Genomic DNA, 17,073 nt, shown 5'->3' with positions numbered 1-17,073 from the left:
CATTTGATTGGGCCACTAAAACATGGGCGGACTTAGAAGGTAGTGCCATACAGAGCTACAGACAACTGTGGCTCCACACACACACCCTGCCTTTTTGGCATATATTGTTAATTAGGTGCACAATTTTGAACCAGAGCATCACGTTAAAAAAATATTTTTTTAAAGACATCTCCCGACTTTAAAACTGTATTACTAGAGACAAAGATTATTTAAATTTGAAAAAGCTTATCCTTCCTATTTTGCAATAATGCAAAATCCCAGAGTGGTTGTCTGAGTTTGTGTGGGAGTATGAGAATGTGTGTGTGTGTGTGTGTGTGTGTGTGTGTGTGTGTGTGTGTGTGTCTGTGTGTGTGTGTGTACATGTGTGTCTGTTGAGGGGGTTAACCACAAGATAACAGACACTCATGACCGCTGACCCCAGGTGACCTCTGTTAATTAGAGGAAAGCCTGAATGACACAGAGCTCGGCTGTTGTCTGTTGAACAACAAGAGACTCTGATAGCCCCACCTGTTGAAGTATTCTTTGGTTCATTAGGTGCACATGTTACTAAAAGAATGATGCTGAAAAGTGTTTTGGCCTAAAACTAAATATTCTCTCTATCCTCTGATGTTCCCAAAAAATGAACATGCAAGGGGAGATTAGTTACACAGACCTACCATCAATTCCTGGGTATGTATTTATGGTTTGAAATGTACAATCTTATATCCCATGGAGATATACAAGAGGATCAACTGCTTTAGTTAGGTCCAGTAATAAGACTTTCGGACTGATATTCTCTTTGTATTTAGTTCTTTTTATATTTAACTATACATCCTCCATTTTAAAACGCCTCGAACATGCCCACTGACAATGAGGCCTGTTAGCTCAAACGCAGTGTGTGTGTTTTTTTCTCCCAGGAGGGATTATGTATCTGACCAGCCAAAAACAGGGCCTGTCATTGTTGCATTTTCTTTTTTTATACAGGGATCTCATTCAGATAGTGATTCAGCAATGTTCCTCAAGGTTGTTACATGTCACATACACAGATACTCACATTTAAAAGACTTAAAGTGGAATGCTAGTACAAGCATCTTTATATAATAAAATATAATCAGAATTGTCTTTAAATGTGGTTAAAGACAACATCATCCTCCAGAATCCATAACATGTTATGCTTTACTGGCATCCAAAGTCTCTACAAGTACATCTTTATATTATTTTTTTTCCAAAAGAATACTGATGGTTTTCCCATGTGACAACAATATCCAGTTGAAAAAATGTGGAATCATTCCCATTTGCAAGTGTAGTTTGACGGTAAACACGTTGCCACCTTAAGTTGACTCCACCTTCAGTCGTCTAAGCTGTATAAAGAAGGTAGAATCGGTTTCTCCCTCTCACTAAAAAAGTCTTATAGGATGTTGAGCCAACGAGATCCGATATCGCCTTCATCTCGGGAGGGTTGAGCCTGCGGACACAGAGGGGCCTTCTATCCCACACAGCCCTGGAAAAAGAGTCTTGTTCAGCTCTTTCTTCATCCCCAGCTCCGACTATGTACTCCGCGGGCTTGGAGATCCTCGGCATGATCCTGGCCGTGGCCGGCTGGCTGGGGGTGATGGTGGCCTGCGGCCTGCCCATGTGGCGGGTGGCCGCCTACATCGGTCAGAACATCGTCATCTCCCAGGTGATCTGGGAAGGCCTGTGGATGAACTGCTCTGTGCAGAGCACGGGCCAGATGCACTGCAGGGTGCACGACTCCATGCTGGGGCTGCCGGTAGACCTGCAAGCAGCCCGCGCTCTGGTCATCGTCTCCATGGTGCTGTGCATCGCGGGCCTCGGACTGTCGGTGGCCGGCGCCAAGTGCACCAACTGCAGCCGCGATGTGATCAGCAAGCCGCGGCTGGTGGTGACCGCCGGAGTGACCTTCGTGGTGGCTGGACTGCTGCTGCTGGTGGCTGTGTCTTGGACGGCGCACGCCATCGTCCTGGGCTTCTACGACCCGTTGCTGCAGGAGACGGGGAAGAGGGAGTTTGGGAATGCCCTGTACTTTGGCTGGGCTTCCTCCTGCCTCCTCATACTCGGGGGAGCCCTGCTCTGTTGCTCCTGCCCACCCAGGCCGGCTACCGCACCGAGCGGTGGTGGCTCCGTGCCCCCTCGGACGGACTACTCGGCTGTCAAGATCATGTCAGTGAATGAATACCCCAGAAGAGACTATGTTTGAACATGTGGCAGATATGATGACCGGTAGTGCAGCAAACGTGTGCACAGCAGGTGGATGTTTGGTGGCATAGATGTTAATGCTGCATCGTGGACTTGGACATGAGGTTTAAAATCACTGATGCATGCTTAATGATGTGTTTCTGTAGTGGTGGGCATCTTAGATTGCCGTCACTACATTATTTTAGCTTTTTTTCCCCAAGAGACATTCAGATGGTGTCCTAGCTTAAATAAATACATGTCTGTGCAATTTACTTCTGATTAAAGCAAGTTTTATACAAACTTTGAAGATAAACTTTGTAACTCTGCACTTTCATGCCTAAGAGTCAAAAATATACTGTTAAATCAACATTAGTAACATGACAACTGTGCCTGCATGAGTTATTTAGGGAAGACGCCAGGTGTAGATCAGAGTCGGGCCTGTAAGAAGTTCCACGGCAAAATTAGGTATTTTATTTAAAATGCAAATGGTGGAAATGAAACAATGGGTGGCTTGTTTCAGAGGAGCACCCTCTGCTTCCCCTTCCATTGTAGCCCGTCCTCTATTTGCGAGAGCGAAACCGAAGTCTCCTTCTGCTGGGGTATGTAGCCTGCACTGTAACTGAGCCACAAAGAGCCTATTGATCAGACGCCTTCCCACTGTTTACTTTCGTCCCCAGGTGGGATTCACTGTCATAAAAGTGCATCGAAAGTCTCAAAGAGTCAATGAAATTTGTTAAAAATCTAAATGACAAAACAAAAGAAGATACTGTAAGAAAGAATAAATAAATAAAATCCCTCTGGATTTGTTGTAGAAAGTTGCTAACACCTCAACAGTGCTGCATTCAGGGTCACCTACTTTCACAAGCCTGTGCTACTCCTCAGGGCTTACTTTGACGTCACACTGAACCACACTTCGACATTTTCAATCTGTTAACACAGCAGTGGAACCAACAGGACACAGCCTCCTTTCGAGACTTTCCTAAAATCTTATTCAGGTACTTTCAACCATTTTAGAACATACAATATATAGAAGACATAGAAGCTTGCATTGCAAATTACCAGCAACGCAAAAAGCAATGAAAGTACAAGAAATCATTTTGTGCTTTCTCAACTTGCTTTGGCTTGAGCAATGAGGTTAATGATCGAAAAAGGAGAAGTTCTAAATATCCTTCAAATTCCCTGAGTGACCACAGACCCTGCTGGCAGGAATGTGTAACTGTGCCCATCTGTGCAGTCGTGTGTTACGGGAAAGTGCAACAGCCCAGTCAGAAGTGAAGACAATATCTCCCACCAGCTCCCACTTCACAGGAGTTTCAATGAAAAACCACCACGAACGTCTGACAATGTTTGACAAGTAAGGTTTGCATAAAAATATGACACTTAAATAATGTATGTGGTTTTTGCGCAATCAGACTGTAACTTGGCAACGGTGCTGCTCAGATTGAGAGTGTGATGAGGGGTCCAGGTCAAAACTCCTGGAGTTCTACCCTCCTCGTGCATGGAGGAGGGTAGTTTTCCGTGGCTCGTGCAAAAGTTAAATTGAGGTTAAATCCCATGATGCACTGCGACCTTCAGAGCAAGGTCACTGATAAGACTCCCCCCCCCCCCTTTTTGCACACACACACAGATGAATTGTCTGGCCAACTCTCTAGAATGATCTCTAGAAGCATGTCTATGTCCTGAAAGAAATGCGTATACGCCGTCCATAAACTATATTCCTGTGTGCCTTCCACATGCAGATGCTGTATGTTCAGAGGGGGTTTGTCTTGTTTGCATTTGCATTCTTACACTTGGTCTCAGTCATTAACATCCCATGATGACCCCAAGGCAGTTGTGTTTTTAGCATCACGTAGCAGCACTCACTGTAACATCATTACGCATTATTTTACCTTCTTGTGGTTTCGGGATGAAATTATTTTAGGATCTGTTTCGGGTGGAGAGGAATTAAATCATCTCGAGTCCTACGAAATCTGTTGAATGTATTTAGTTTTTTCTCCCACAAACTTGCTGTTAAGAAAACAAACAAACAAAAATGTATCAGTTCTTATATGAGCCGCTAAATGATGATGGTTACAGTAAATAGAAAGACGCAGACCTTCCATAGAACTCGGGATGATGGTTTTTATCATTTATTCATTAGAAGACGTACAGAGGCTCTCCTCGGGCGGTTACAAAAACACTCTTCAGATAATCAGAATACTCCCACTGGTTTCCAAAGAACGAACCTGATCCATTTTGTCCCACGTCTGCCGTGCCTCTCTATAATTCATAACCCCCTTTGTACAACAAGAGTTGTTAATAACACAAACCATAAAATTATGCAATATTTCATTTGTCAGAGAGGAGTGAATGAGAAAACCAACGGGAGTTGATATTGTGCCTTCCACTTTCAATCATTCATCCTCCGTTCTTTACCATGTCTGTTATTCTTTAACCACTCCACCTGAGATACAGGCCCTCTGTTTACTCTCCCCTCAACCAAATATGGAGGAGAGCTACCGGGGCGAGGGAGGTGGATGATTAAGCTGAGGCCGTTCACATACCAAGGTTGGACGATTTGAAACTCCTCTGTGGCCAATAACCAAGTGACTCCACCTTCTGCGCTAAAGAAATCTGCTGCTCATATGAACAATACGCAGTCCAGTGAATACTCATTCAACCTGCTCCTAAAGACTTAGAAAAGACATAGAAAAGACCTCTGTGCACTTTTTCTCACGCAGAGCTCAGACATGCCTTCAGCGGGACTGGAGATACTTGGAGTGACTCTGGCTGTCCTGGGATGGATCTCGGCCATTGTATCCTGCGCCTTGCCCATGTGGAGAGTATCGGCCTTCATCGGGGTGAACATAGTGACGGCGCAGACCACCTGGGAAGGCATCTGGATGAACTGCGTGGTCCAGAGCACGGGTCAGATGCAGTGTAAAATCCACGACTCAATGTTGGCACTAAGCTCAGATCTCCAGGCCGCCCGCGCCCTCACCATCATCTCCATCTTGGTGGGCATCGTGGGAGTCCTGGTGGCCATGATGGGGGCGAAATGCACCAACTGTGTGGACGAGGAGTCGGCCAAGGCTCGGGTGATGATCGCCGCCGGGGTGGCCTTCATCCTGGCTGCCGTGACCCAGCTGATTCCCGTGTCATGGTCTGCGCATACCATCATCATGGAGTTCTACAGTCCGATCATACCCGAGGCACAGAAGAGGGAGATCGGTGGGGCTCTGTACCTGGGCTGGGCTGCAGCCGCGTTTCTGCTCATTGGAGGCGGCATTCTCTGCTCCAGTTGCCCCCGGCAACCTGAGAAAAGGTACGGGCCTCCATCAAAGATGATGTACTCCCAACAAACTCGGTCACTCGCCCCAAGTGGTTACGATAGGAGAGACTATGTCTGAGCTCGCACCTGCTCTCTTCCCACCCTTGAGCCATCGAGGAAAAGACTCCAGGGAGACCTGGAGAGGACAGTCATCTTTCTTATAGCATATGTTTCTTCAAGCTGAGTTGGAGAAAACTCCAATATTCATATAATGCCTAGAGCTATAATGTTTAGAACAGAGCTCACGTCAAACTTGTTTTCCTGTGTTCACTATTTTGGGTGTAACTTTGAGGCTGCTGGAAGCACTGATGCTAATGACTATATGTTTTGTTTTTGTGTTTTATACATGACAATAATTGTTGAATTAGTAAATCAGTCCATCTGAAATGTTACTTTTTTTTCATTAAAAAGGCCTTGTTTTTTTATATCATCTGTTTTATCATCATTATTGAAGTGGCGAGGGTGAAACATTGGGTATTTGAAAGTTTGTGGAAAATCATATCAAATATAAATAACCTTTCAGCAAAAATATCAGTAACAATATATTTCTATGCTCTGAATTCTATTGCTGGGCACTCAGGTTGAGAACCACTGCTACAAGTATACATTGTGTCCATTGTATATACTTCGATGGGCCATTAGGTCACTGTAGGTCGTACATTTGGCTATACCTTTCATAACATAACGGACACCCATAGAGAAAATGGAACAGCGGTTGAAAAAATAGATTAAGTAAAATGTGTGATCTTCATATAAACAGGTGCAAAGGGAACCTCTGATTCCGTGCCCTCTGCATACCCAGCCATTAGGCTGACAGCCGGGAGTCTCTCTCACAGCACCCACCTGGCTGTCTCCCACATGTCTGTCGGCTTTATGATAACAAGAACCGCTACTTTGTCAGCTTCCCCACACTCGACTATCTGAGCTGCCTTCCCAAACAATGGACCTGTTTCATGTCAGAGGGGGAGAGACTGTCAACACTGGATGGGGGATTTCTAGGGAGACAGTCCCAGCCCCGAAGAATTTCAAGGGCATTCTGCAGAGTCATTAAGGCCCATCGAACATAACACTGTTGTCAGGTGAAAGCCTCGTAATTCCACCTTAAAGGTGATCCTTAAACTGAAGGATTCGTAAGTTCCAGGGGTTCAGTTTACAGAGAGCATTTTTGTAGTTATTTTTTCCCCAGTGAGGAGAGAGTGTATGCGGGCCCGCTAAGAGAAGAAGTGCTGCACTCAGCATGGTTTTTCAGAGCGCTCCCAATTAACCAAACAGAGAGTAACCGACATTAACGTCAGAACAGAGACGGCCCTCCTGTCTCTGTGTTACGTGGGTCTTGCCGTTGGCACGCCCCCCAATGGAGACTAGGCTGCAAGTCCTTTAACTCCAATGGACTCATACCTCCTCAATTTGTATGTGCTATTGAATAAGAAGCATTTTCCATTTTTTATGCATGTTTGTAATTCCAAGGTTGTTACAATTTTTGTATAAAAAGAATATCCGAAAATGAAAATGAAAACAAAATACCTACCCAACTAACTAATAATGAAATGGTCAAATAATGTCGTCCTATTTGTCATATGCTTTTGAATACCTCTTTGTGTGCTTTCAAAATAAAACTGCAAGCTGGTGTTTTAAAAAGGTGATAAAAAGTTTAGGGGGGCTTTACTGGTGAACACAGATCAGGCATTCCTCATTTATTAGCCTAATTTTTTTAAGCAACATCAAACCTGCAGAGACAATCTGTACTAATTATGAGGAAGTGATCTCCGCTTTACTTTAAAAATGTTCAGCGATTATTGAATGCGTTCATTTTTGATAAAGCATAAATGTTCTACACAGATTCTGGTCAGCATGATCAGCAAGAAATCTGTCTTTTTTTCCTTGCATCTGTCCATGAAATTAAAAAAGAATCCCCTTATTTGGAATCATACATTAAGCCTTAATCCATCTTGGAGTTATTCCTTTGGTTATAATAACACATGCAACAGTAGCATGCCCTTTCAGCTGTGAAAGGCCTCTTTGTGGCCAGGCCCATTGTGAAGCTGGCCATGTAAGCCGAGAGCAGAATGTGTCCAGGTACTTCCTCCCCCTTTGGTGATGTCAGCTCCTTCGAGGACTCCTCCCCTGCACCTGATATGGCTTATAAAGGATACTCGTGAAGCTGAGGCAACAGAACTTCACACACTCACCGATGCGAGGCCTGAAATCATCTTATTTACTATAGTTGGGTCTCTGGTTGACTCTCAAGATCCTCTTTGCTGATTTTTTCTTCTTCTGTGATCTCCTCTCAGGTGTAACACACATTCAGCAGCAGAAGAGGAAGACGTTTCAGTATGTCTGTAGGGCTGGAGTTGATAGGCATCTCCTTGTGCATTTTGGGATGGATTATTGCCATCTTGGGGTGCGCCCTCCCCATGTGGAGGGTGACGGCCTTCATCGGCAGCAACATCGTGACCGCTCAGATCATCTGGGAGGGCCTGTGGATGACCTGCGTGGTCCAGAGCACGGGCCAGATGCAGTGTAAGGTGTACGACTCCATGCTCGCCCTCTCCCAGGACCTCCAAGCCGCCCGCGCCCTCACCGTCATCTCCATCCTGTTAGCCATCGTGGCAGTGCTTATCGCCATCACCGGGGCCAAGTGCACCAACTGTATCGACGACGAGGCGTCCAAGTCCAAGGTGATGATCATCTCCGGGGTCTTCTTCATCGTTGCCGGGGTCATGCAGCTCATTCCTGTCTCCTGGTCAGCCAACACTATAATCAGGGACTTCTACAACCCTCTGCTCACTGACGCTCAGCGGAGGGAGCTGGGGGCTGCTCTGTACATCGGCTGGGCGGCAGCTGCCCTCCTGATTCTTGGCGGCGCACTGCTCTGCTGCTCCTGCCCGCCGCGTGAGACCAGGTACAACCCTTCACGAATGGCTTACTCTGCCCCGCGGTCCGCAGGCGGCCCAGGGTTAGAAAGGAAAGACTATGTATGAAGGACAATCCTAGAGGAAAATATCCTGAGTCTCGAACCGGCCTTCCAAACCAAACTGAGGGTGCACTGAGGAAAAGAGCTCAAGGGAACAAGGAGACTACGTGATGAAGGATGTGTTTGATTCTGCCTTTAATGTTAGGTCGCTCTGACTTTGGCTCTTTTGTTTCTCAGAGACGGAAAATATACAAAAAGGACTTTGGAGAGGAAATCTCCTTTAATCATGTTTCAAAACAAAAAAAGGCAAAGAAAATGATGTTCTTAGTGCTCGCTAAATGTTAATGTCACAATAAATACAAAATCATAGACTTTTTATACAGGTATTTCAATGTTTACCACCTGAATATTTTTTTGGTATAAAACGCCATGACTACATGTGTTACCTTCATAAAACGGCACCGCTGTGTAGAAAATGGAGGAATTGGATGTGTTAAATGGTACGACCGAGTCATCAACAAGATTGGGTGTTGTGTGTAAATACTGCAGTAAGCGTATCACTATTCACCTGTAACTGTCAAGGCAAATGATGACTGTATTCAATGCATCTTTTAGTGCAGTGTGGGGATGGGGGGGGGGGGGGGGGGGGGGGACTTTGAGGGCCTAACAGTGTGGACAGAGGGAGCACAAAATCACCTGGGTTCATCCAGAACAGTAATGATCTTTGTGTGTTTTACACAACTGCAGTACATATATATCCAACAAGTGTTTTCTTTCTTTTTTTTAAATAAACATGACCGCTTTTTTAAGATATTGCATATCTTGTTTCATTTCAAACATAAATCACCTTTTAATTAGCATATTCTGAAGACCACGCTCCTTTCAAGATTTTTAACGTTCGAGTGCGTTCCATCCAGGTGCCTTCGTAAGAGGACTGACATTCAATCCCGGGAGCTACGTTACCCGCAACTGGCAACTTGTGGCTAAACAATTAGCCACAGGATCAGTTAACGGGCAGAGGTGAGAAGTGTGAGCACAGAGAAGTGGAGTCATTCCACAGTCATGATTTTCTGACCCTCACAGGCTTAAGTTATCTTTGGATTCTTGGCTGAGCTTGCTTAGTTGCACACTTCTAAATACTTATGCGATTATTCATTTGCGGGAGTTGCTCTGTATCACCACAGACTTCTACTTTTGGCCACTGAACAACACATGTTAAATTGAAAGTGCCTCGTAAAAGCACTCTGTATATTATTTTTTGCTTGGCGTCCATTGAAGCATCCAACTTCCCTTCAATCTTCCCAGGCCACCTTTGTGATCTTTACGTAATGATGACATGCATCAAAGCAGAGCACAGATATCCAGACTCGAGCACATTTAATTGGCCAGAGTTTCCGTGATAGACACGAGTCATGCCTTTCAGCAGTCTCGTTTCAAGAACACATGCAGCCACAATGGGACAAAAGAAGCTGCGTGAAAGATTAATGACCATCTTATAGTAAACATAGGAGCGCTCCATTTGGTGCTCTATCACATTACTTTCCAACTGTTGTCTCTTACCATATCAATGTCGCCTCTAATAAAAGGTCAAGAAACGGCTTGACATCTGGTTATGATTACTGTAACTACAGATCAGAGCTCATATTAAATTAGAATGATTATTCGAGGAGATTATATTTGAGTTTTTTTTTTTTACATTTTCATAGATGCTATACTTTGGAGGAATATGGACTTTTTAGTCGATTATATTCCTCAATACAAAAAGGTTTCCTACTTCCAAGACTCTCCGGAGGATATTTTTAAAACAATGTGGGTAAAATAGTTAATTATTGATTAGTGTTTTTGGTAAATCAGATTATCTATTGCTGTAGGTCCTGACAATTGCATAAAATGCAAAATATGTCCTGTTGTGTGAAGATTCAAGTAAAAAAGCTGAATTATTTTAAATCTTTTAGGATACAATGATTTACTTTTGAAACAATATTGACATATATTGATACACTTTTATATCGATATTAAACAACCTACAACACATTTTAAAATGTTTTTTAATATAGTTTTTGATTTTTTTTTACGAATTGCTTTTAAATTATGAAAAACACAATTTCTAAGTTTGACTCTGCTTATATCGTGTCTAAATGACAAATGATCCTCTACAGTAAACAGGCATGTGTGAGACATCACATAATACTAACCAAAACTGCAACAAAAAAACACAACCTAAAGAGCAAATAAACTGATCTCTTTCGACAGAGCCTCAAGGCAGTTTACCGGTGAACAGCTTCCTGCTGGTCCAGTGACTTATCTAAGACCCTCTGGCTTGTTTGGTCATTGTTAAGCTAATCATTGATTAGACAGGTGGACTTCACAGCCATCCAAAAACACACACAATAAAATTAAACGCCAGCTGTGAGTACGATTTTCATATTTTGACAAGAAACAACCACCAACAATATAACGCACACACAGGCTTAGTAAACCAAAGGTTCCTAAAGGCTATGAAACTGAATCTCATCAAATACCTAAACCTGGTTGACTGTCAAAAAGAAGAGGGAAAAGAGGCATTCTGTGAGCCTCTCTGGTCATGCGCCGCTGGCTCTGGTCAAACTCTGGTCACATGACCGATACTGGGGAATGTGAGGGAGGTTGCCTGGCACCTGAAGTCTAAAAGAGAAAGCAACCCCCTTCCCTCCCTGAAAATAACACAGGCTCACTCTGTCCACTCAGTGGGAACAGACATCCACTCCTGAGGTTTCTTACCTGCAACAGCAAAGTTATCTAAATCCAAATCTGAACCGCAACAGACCCACAAAGGAATTGATTCAACAAGAAAATGTATCTGTGAATCGAAGTTACAGAACTATAATAGGTTTTCTGTTTAAGACTTTGTCAGCACGAGCCATGTCCGATCAAAGACTTCTAAAGAACATGTTGAGGCACAGTACTCGGTATCATGCTGCCTCCAGGTCCAAGGTCGGACATTTTAACTTCACTTTACCTCCGGTCAGTGCCGTAACGGAAACACATGAGGCCCCCCTGCAGAATAAACCTGAGAGGCCCCCCCCCCCCCCCCCCCCCCCCCCCCCCCCCATATGTAAGGGATAATGTATTGTCCGGCGGTCATTATCCAAAGATAAACGAACAGGACCCAAGCTTTTCTTTTGAGGGAAATTTATTCAATCAGAAAAAACAGCTCAAACAGAGAACAAATGTATTCCAACAGAAACAAAACATATGCTAGGGCCTATCAAACAGCTCAAATAGAACATATGTTACAACAACATAACAAATATGCCTACATAGAGTCGATACACCGGTAGGCTACTTTCTACAGGTTTGCATTTGAATACACATGTGCGCGTCTTTTAGCAAATCTGTGTGCAAAGTCTTTAACCACGCTCTTTACATCTAAACTGCGTGCACGTTTATTCTCTATGCTAAGGATGGCCAGACCTGACAGCCTCTCTTGTGACATGGAGCTTCTGAGATATGTTTTGATCAGTTTTAGCTTGGAAAATGACCTTTCAGCGCTTGCGACAGTCACGGGTATTGTCAGAAATAATTTGATGGCCGTGGCTACATCAGGCACACTTGATAGTATGGAGTTGTGTTTTATTATTAGCGTGTTTGCTAAATCATAAATTGAGCCATTTTTTATTTCCCTGATGGCGAACTCTAACGCCTGTCTTAAGGCAAGCACCTGGTCTGGGAAGTCCGCAGATAAGTCGTCAGAGTATTGCTCAGCAAGGGCACTCGCTGACTGGTACATATCATTGTCTGACTTTGACAGGAGTTCTCGTGGGCATAGGAACCCAAACCTCCTTGCCACCTCTTGCATTCCACTGAACCTACGGGTCACCTGTGTAATGGCTATGTCTACAGTCTGGTAAAACACTGACACTTTAAAGTGTTCCTCGGGATCCAGCAGCCTCTCATCCTCGCATAACTCATCGAAATGCCTCTTGGTGCGCCTGGCGCGTTTTTGAAGGAATGTGGGAGAAATGCCCCAAGACTGGGCAAGATCTTGGGCACTTTCTTTAAGGCTTTGAAACTCCCCTCTGAGTGCAGCAAGGCTCTGCGATACACCGGCTAGATATTCGCTTGCCTGCAAAATATCCACATTCTGTTTCTGTAGGCTCTGTGAAACAACATTTACAGTTTCGAGAAGTTTACCCTGTATAACTGTTTGGAGGACAAACTCGAAATTCTCCATGCTGTGTTTGAGTCCCTCGGCCTCAGCACACTCTTCCTTTTTGTTGGACAACAGACATATTTTCGTCAGTGCTTTCATCACGTCTTTAAAGCGAAAGCGGAGAGAGCGCACAGCATCATGCCGGGATGCCCAACGCGTCGGGCATAGCCGTTTAAGTGTAGGCCCTGCTTTGAACTCTGTCTCCAGGAGTTCCCATCTTTTGATGCTACCACTGAAAAAAACATATAGTTTTTGTACAGAATCATAGAATTCTTTTACCTTCGTTACATTTTGGCATGCATCGTTCAGGACAAGGTTTAAATTGTGAGAAGCGCAGTGAATATAGATGGCGTTACGTTCTCTGTCTGAGATGCGTTTTTGTAGCCCGGAGTATGCCCCACTCATTGTGGCTGCACCATCATATCCCTGTCCTCGACATTTATTGACAGAAATACCCTTCTTCTCTAAAAGGCCAACTATGTCTTTCTCCAAACCAGATGCGCTTTGATCATGTACTGCATGGAAACCCATAAAGCTTTCATGTATTTTGACCTCTAACGGAGTGTCATTTTCATCTTTTGAAATTGTTACATAGCGCAGCACCTGGCTGAGTTGATCTACTTTGGAAATGTCTTGAGTTGTGTCTATTATTACCGAATAAAATTCTGCGTCGTGGACCTCTTTCACTATCTTGTTTTGAACCTTCTGTGCCATAATAGAAATAATTTCATTTTGAATTTGTGGGCTTAAGTATTTTGTTTTACTTTCGCTGGAAATTAACCTCTGTAATATAGGGTCATATCTGCCGAGAAGTTCTATAACGGATACAAAGTTTCCGTTATTGATTTCTCCTAGTTTCTCACGATCTGCACGGAATGCAACATTGCATGATGCAAGTGTCAACGTAACATCAACAATTCTTGTTAATACCTCTGACCAAAAGTTGACTTTCTTTTTATATTCAGCGGAAATCTGCTCATCAATACTTTGATGTCCTTGCCATGTGTCATACACGACACAAGCTGCCATATGTGAGCGAGTGTGTTCGTGCTCTTTAATTTTCCTAGACAGTCCTTGCCAATCATTTATTCCCGTAGTCCAGGCACTGTTATGGCATGCAGATCTTCTCTCACCAAAAAGCCAACAGGGCTCACAATATACTCTGTCAATTTTGGGGGAGTAACATAGCCATTTGCGTTGTATCTTGGTTCCTTTTTTTGACACAAAAATCTTTAGAAAAACATCTCCCCTTTTTATCTTTAGGATACGGACCTTCAAATTGACATGGTCCCTGCCTTAAAATGAACTTTTTCATGTCAGCATCAGCAATATCCACCGGGAAATGTGCCCGGTCACCAGGGTAAAGTGTAGTATTAGAAGTTTCATCTGACTCTGTCGCACGGCTACCCGAGGCCTCCTCACGGCTGCCTGCCTCCTCACGGCTGCCTAGCTCCTCACGGCTGCCTAGCTCCTCACTGCTGCCTAGCTCCTCACGGCTGCCTAGCTCCTCACTGCTGCCTAGCTCCTCACGGCTGCCTGGCTCCTCACTGCAGCCTGACTTCGCTGGACTTGCAGAACCTTGGCGCACGCCTGGCTCTCCCTTATCCTCTGTCACAGAATATGATTTAAGTGTCAACGGTGAATGGGACTTTTATTTTGACGGCCATAGGTTTAATAAGGTTAATGTATTTTCAAGCACAACACATAGACAGAGCAGTACAGCTGTCAAAGTATAACGTTAGCTACGTGGTAATGTTAGCTATAGCAAACAGTACAATACCTGTCTCTTCTGGCAGATGAGTGCATCCTTCACCAGCTGGTCGAAAAAGACTTGTAATTTTGGGAAGTTTGGCATTTAATTCAGAAATTTTCTGTTTTGAATGCCGCTTTTGGGCACCACTTTTAAATGTGCGTTTCATTTTTCCTCAAGAGAAATTTCCTCGTAGTTCTCCCAGAATACACCGCGGCCCAACTGTGTTCACACCAAACACGCAAATTTTTCGCGCGTCTGGATCCCATGTAAAGTCAACTACAGACTCGTTTGACGCAAATTCGCGTCGGGCGGCGCGATAGACGCGAATCGGGCGGCGCACTAGCCAATCAGCGTTGAGATGCTCCGCCCGTCACTGTCCTGCCGTTGTTAGATCAGAAAACAATGGGAGGACATCGTAGCGGTTTGCGGACCCCCAAGCTCTTTAATACAGCTACAGGTTAGCCTGAAGTAGCGCTGGAAGCGGCAGTCATTCCAGGTGCAGTTCCTGGAGAAGACGGTGAAATTCACCGAGCTGTGTGCGGCGACGGGTGATGTTATGAACCCAAATACGAGGGCGTCTGGTGTTCCGACGTTTGTTGTATTTCCACAACAAGTATAGGGTAGAAATAGTGGCTATTTATTTCATGGCGGACGGCGGTAGTTATAACTGTTTTTACGGAGACAAGCCACGGAGATAAACCACGCCCCCTTTTCACGTCTAAACGCGCCTGTGCATTGACTTTGGGATCTGGTCGCGCGTTTGGTGTGAACACAGTTTTAAATACTTTTTTTTATTGTGTAGCTTTATATGAGAGAGACAACTTTGAGGGATATCTTAATGTTATTACGTAATGTAATATTATTTATTTATTACATTATTCGGCCCAGATTCGGCAGCCGATATAAACCGGTTGCCATGTCTCAGACAGAATCTGCCCATGTCCGTAACAGCTACACCTGGGCCAGACATGGCAACATTGAAATGTGCCAAAGGTGGCTCACATTTGGCCGTATCGAGCCGGAACACAGCCGAGTCAGCCGACACTTAGCCGCAATACGGCCCAGTCCGCTGGCTAGTGTTGGATTAAAAAAAAAAAAAATTGCCACGCGAGGCCCCCCCGCGGTGCAGGGGGCTGCGGGACTGATCTCTACGGGCCTGCCTCCGGTTCTGTTGGAACAGTTTGCCAGAACTTCCTTGAGGCCAACCCAAAGTCTTCCTTGATAGTCTCCCCAATCTCCAGGTTTTGGCTTTGGCAACTGCCGCAGTTGCAGCTCTTCTGGCCAACTGGTTCCTGCCTGCTGTTTCTGGAGACCCCAGGGTCGAGCAAACTTGAAAGGTCTCCTTCTTCAGCTTCACGATCTCCCTCGCCAATGTTGTTTACAGACGGGTTCTTAGGTTGCCGCCACAACAGGTATTGATGACCTTTTGACCACAAATGGAGCTCTAGCGCAAGTTCAGACAGGAAGACCATACCCCTCAAGCCCGCCATTTATTCCTCATACGTCTGCCAATCATTTCTCACACATGCTCACTCATTGATTACTTGCTGTCATTGTTCTGCACCGTAAATCATGACACCAGCTGCGCAGATCAGCTGGTCCCCTCAATCCAATAAGCACACGGAAACAATGACACGGTTAGCCAACCATCTTGTTGCTGTCTCATTTAAATATGACTGTCTCTCTACCTTCAGTTCATTCATGTTGCTGTTACGCACCCCTCCACCTCCCCATCTCCGCCCAGTCTTCACGGATCCATCAGCTTCATCATCTCATCATTCTATCAGCTCATCACCACCAGGTCTGGACTCCACGGGGGGATCTATCTCGTTGCTGATCGGGGCAGTCGGCCCTCAATTACAAATCTCCTCGTAGAGTCCAAGCGCCAAAGACTCTGAGACTTCATCATTTCATATCATCTGTTAACTATAAACATTATCCTTTCTTTATCTAACTGTTCTCTCTGATTGAACTCCTAGCAGGCTCATTTGGATTCCATGTCCCCAGCCTCCTGGAGAATGCATTAAAAAGTTATTCTAGATACTATAGAAAAGGATAGACTCCAGTCCTTCTCCAGGAGTTTGTTTCCAGAACCAGTAGTACTATAAGTGGATATGAGCCTGACTATATCTAGTTGGTACCTCTCCAGTTTGCAGCTCCTGCAACAACTCTGGTTCATTCTCCGGCAGAGAGGAGACATTCTGCGTCCCTAGAGCCGGTCTGCTATGCCAGGGGTTGGCACGCCTAGGTCCTTTAACTGCCTCCCGACTCACAATGCACCGACACCAATGCATATCCCTTATTATTTTAAGTAACCGGGTTAGGGTTAATTCTGTTGAGTTTTTCAAATGTTTTTTTTGGTGCTTTGAGCCCCACAAGTCAAGCGCCACTTAGTGCCATTATATTTGAGAATAGGAACACATATCTACAGCTTACATATATGTAACTATAAGCAACTGACACCAAAATATGGATGTTAATTTAGATTTTATTTTCCTGATATATTGCAGACCCTTGTAAGCTGTAAACAATGATTAGTGCCTTGCATGCTGGGGTTCCGTGGTTGAAGTGCCTAACAAGCCGCCCGGCTGCAACGATAATCTAATGGATGCACAAACAGGTTAAATCCATCATTTACCAGCTGCAGAGTATATACAAAAAAAAGGGAACCAAGTACCCATTCATCTGTCTGGGAGAGTTAGCAGCCACCGTGTTGCATGCATTTTCTT

The 17,073-nt window shown here is 44.6% G+C and overlaps 3 protein-coding genes across 3 annotated transcripts; all 3 read left to right on the top strand.

Annotated features, from left to right (window-relative positions):
* Window positions 1–1,528: 1,528 nt before the first annotated feature.
* On the top strand, window positions 1,529–2,197 carry LOC117741345 (claudin-4). The gene has a single exon (XM_034548335.1). It carries the CDS (start codon window positions 1,529–1,531, stop codon window positions 2,195–2,197), a length of 669 nt encoding a protein of 222 aa, XP_034404226.1.
* A 2,629-nt stretch (window positions 2,198–4,826) lies between these two features.
* LOC117741301 (claudin-3-like) lies at window positions 4,827–5,564 on the top strand. Its single transcript, XM_034548253.1, has one exon. The coding sequence runs from the start codon at window positions 4,905–4,907 to the stop codon at window positions 5,562–5,564; it is 660 nt and encodes a 219-aa protein (XP_034404144.1). The 5' UTR covers window positions 4,827–4,904.
* Window positions 5,565–7,818: 2,254 nt separating this feature from the next.
* LOC117741939 (claudin-3-like) lies at window positions 7,819–8,466 on the top strand. The gene has a single exon (XM_034549217.1). The coding sequence runs from the start codon at window positions 7,819–7,821 to the stop codon at window positions 8,464–8,466; it is 648 nt and encodes a 215-aa protein (XP_034405108.1).
* Window positions 8,467–17,073: the final 8,607 nt, after the last annotated feature.

This window comes from Cyclopterus lumpus, chromosome 13, assembly GCF_009769545.1.
Source record: "Cyclopterus lumpus isolate fCycLum1 chromosome 13, fCycLum1.pri, whole genome shotgun sequence".
Lineage (NCBI taxonomy): Eukaryota > Metazoa > Chordata > Actinopteri > Perciformes > Cyclopteridae > Cyclopterus > Cyclopterus lumpus.
The sequence above is the reverse complement of the archived record's forward strand: the minus strand, read 5'-3'. Positions and strand labels throughout refer to the sequence as shown.

Coding starts and splice junctions, on each gene's coding strand:
- LOC117741345 (XM_034548335.1), top strand. CDS start 1,529: ATGTACTCCGCGGGCTTGGAGATCCTCGGCATGATCCTGGCCGTGGCC.
- LOC117741301 (XM_034548253.1), top strand. CDS start 4,905: ATGCCTTCAGCGGGACTGGAGATACTTGGAGTGACTCTGGCTGTCCTG.
- LOC117741939 (XM_034549217.1), top strand. CDS start 7,819: ATGTCTGTAGGGCTGGAGTTGATAGGCATCTCCTTGTGCATTTTGGGA.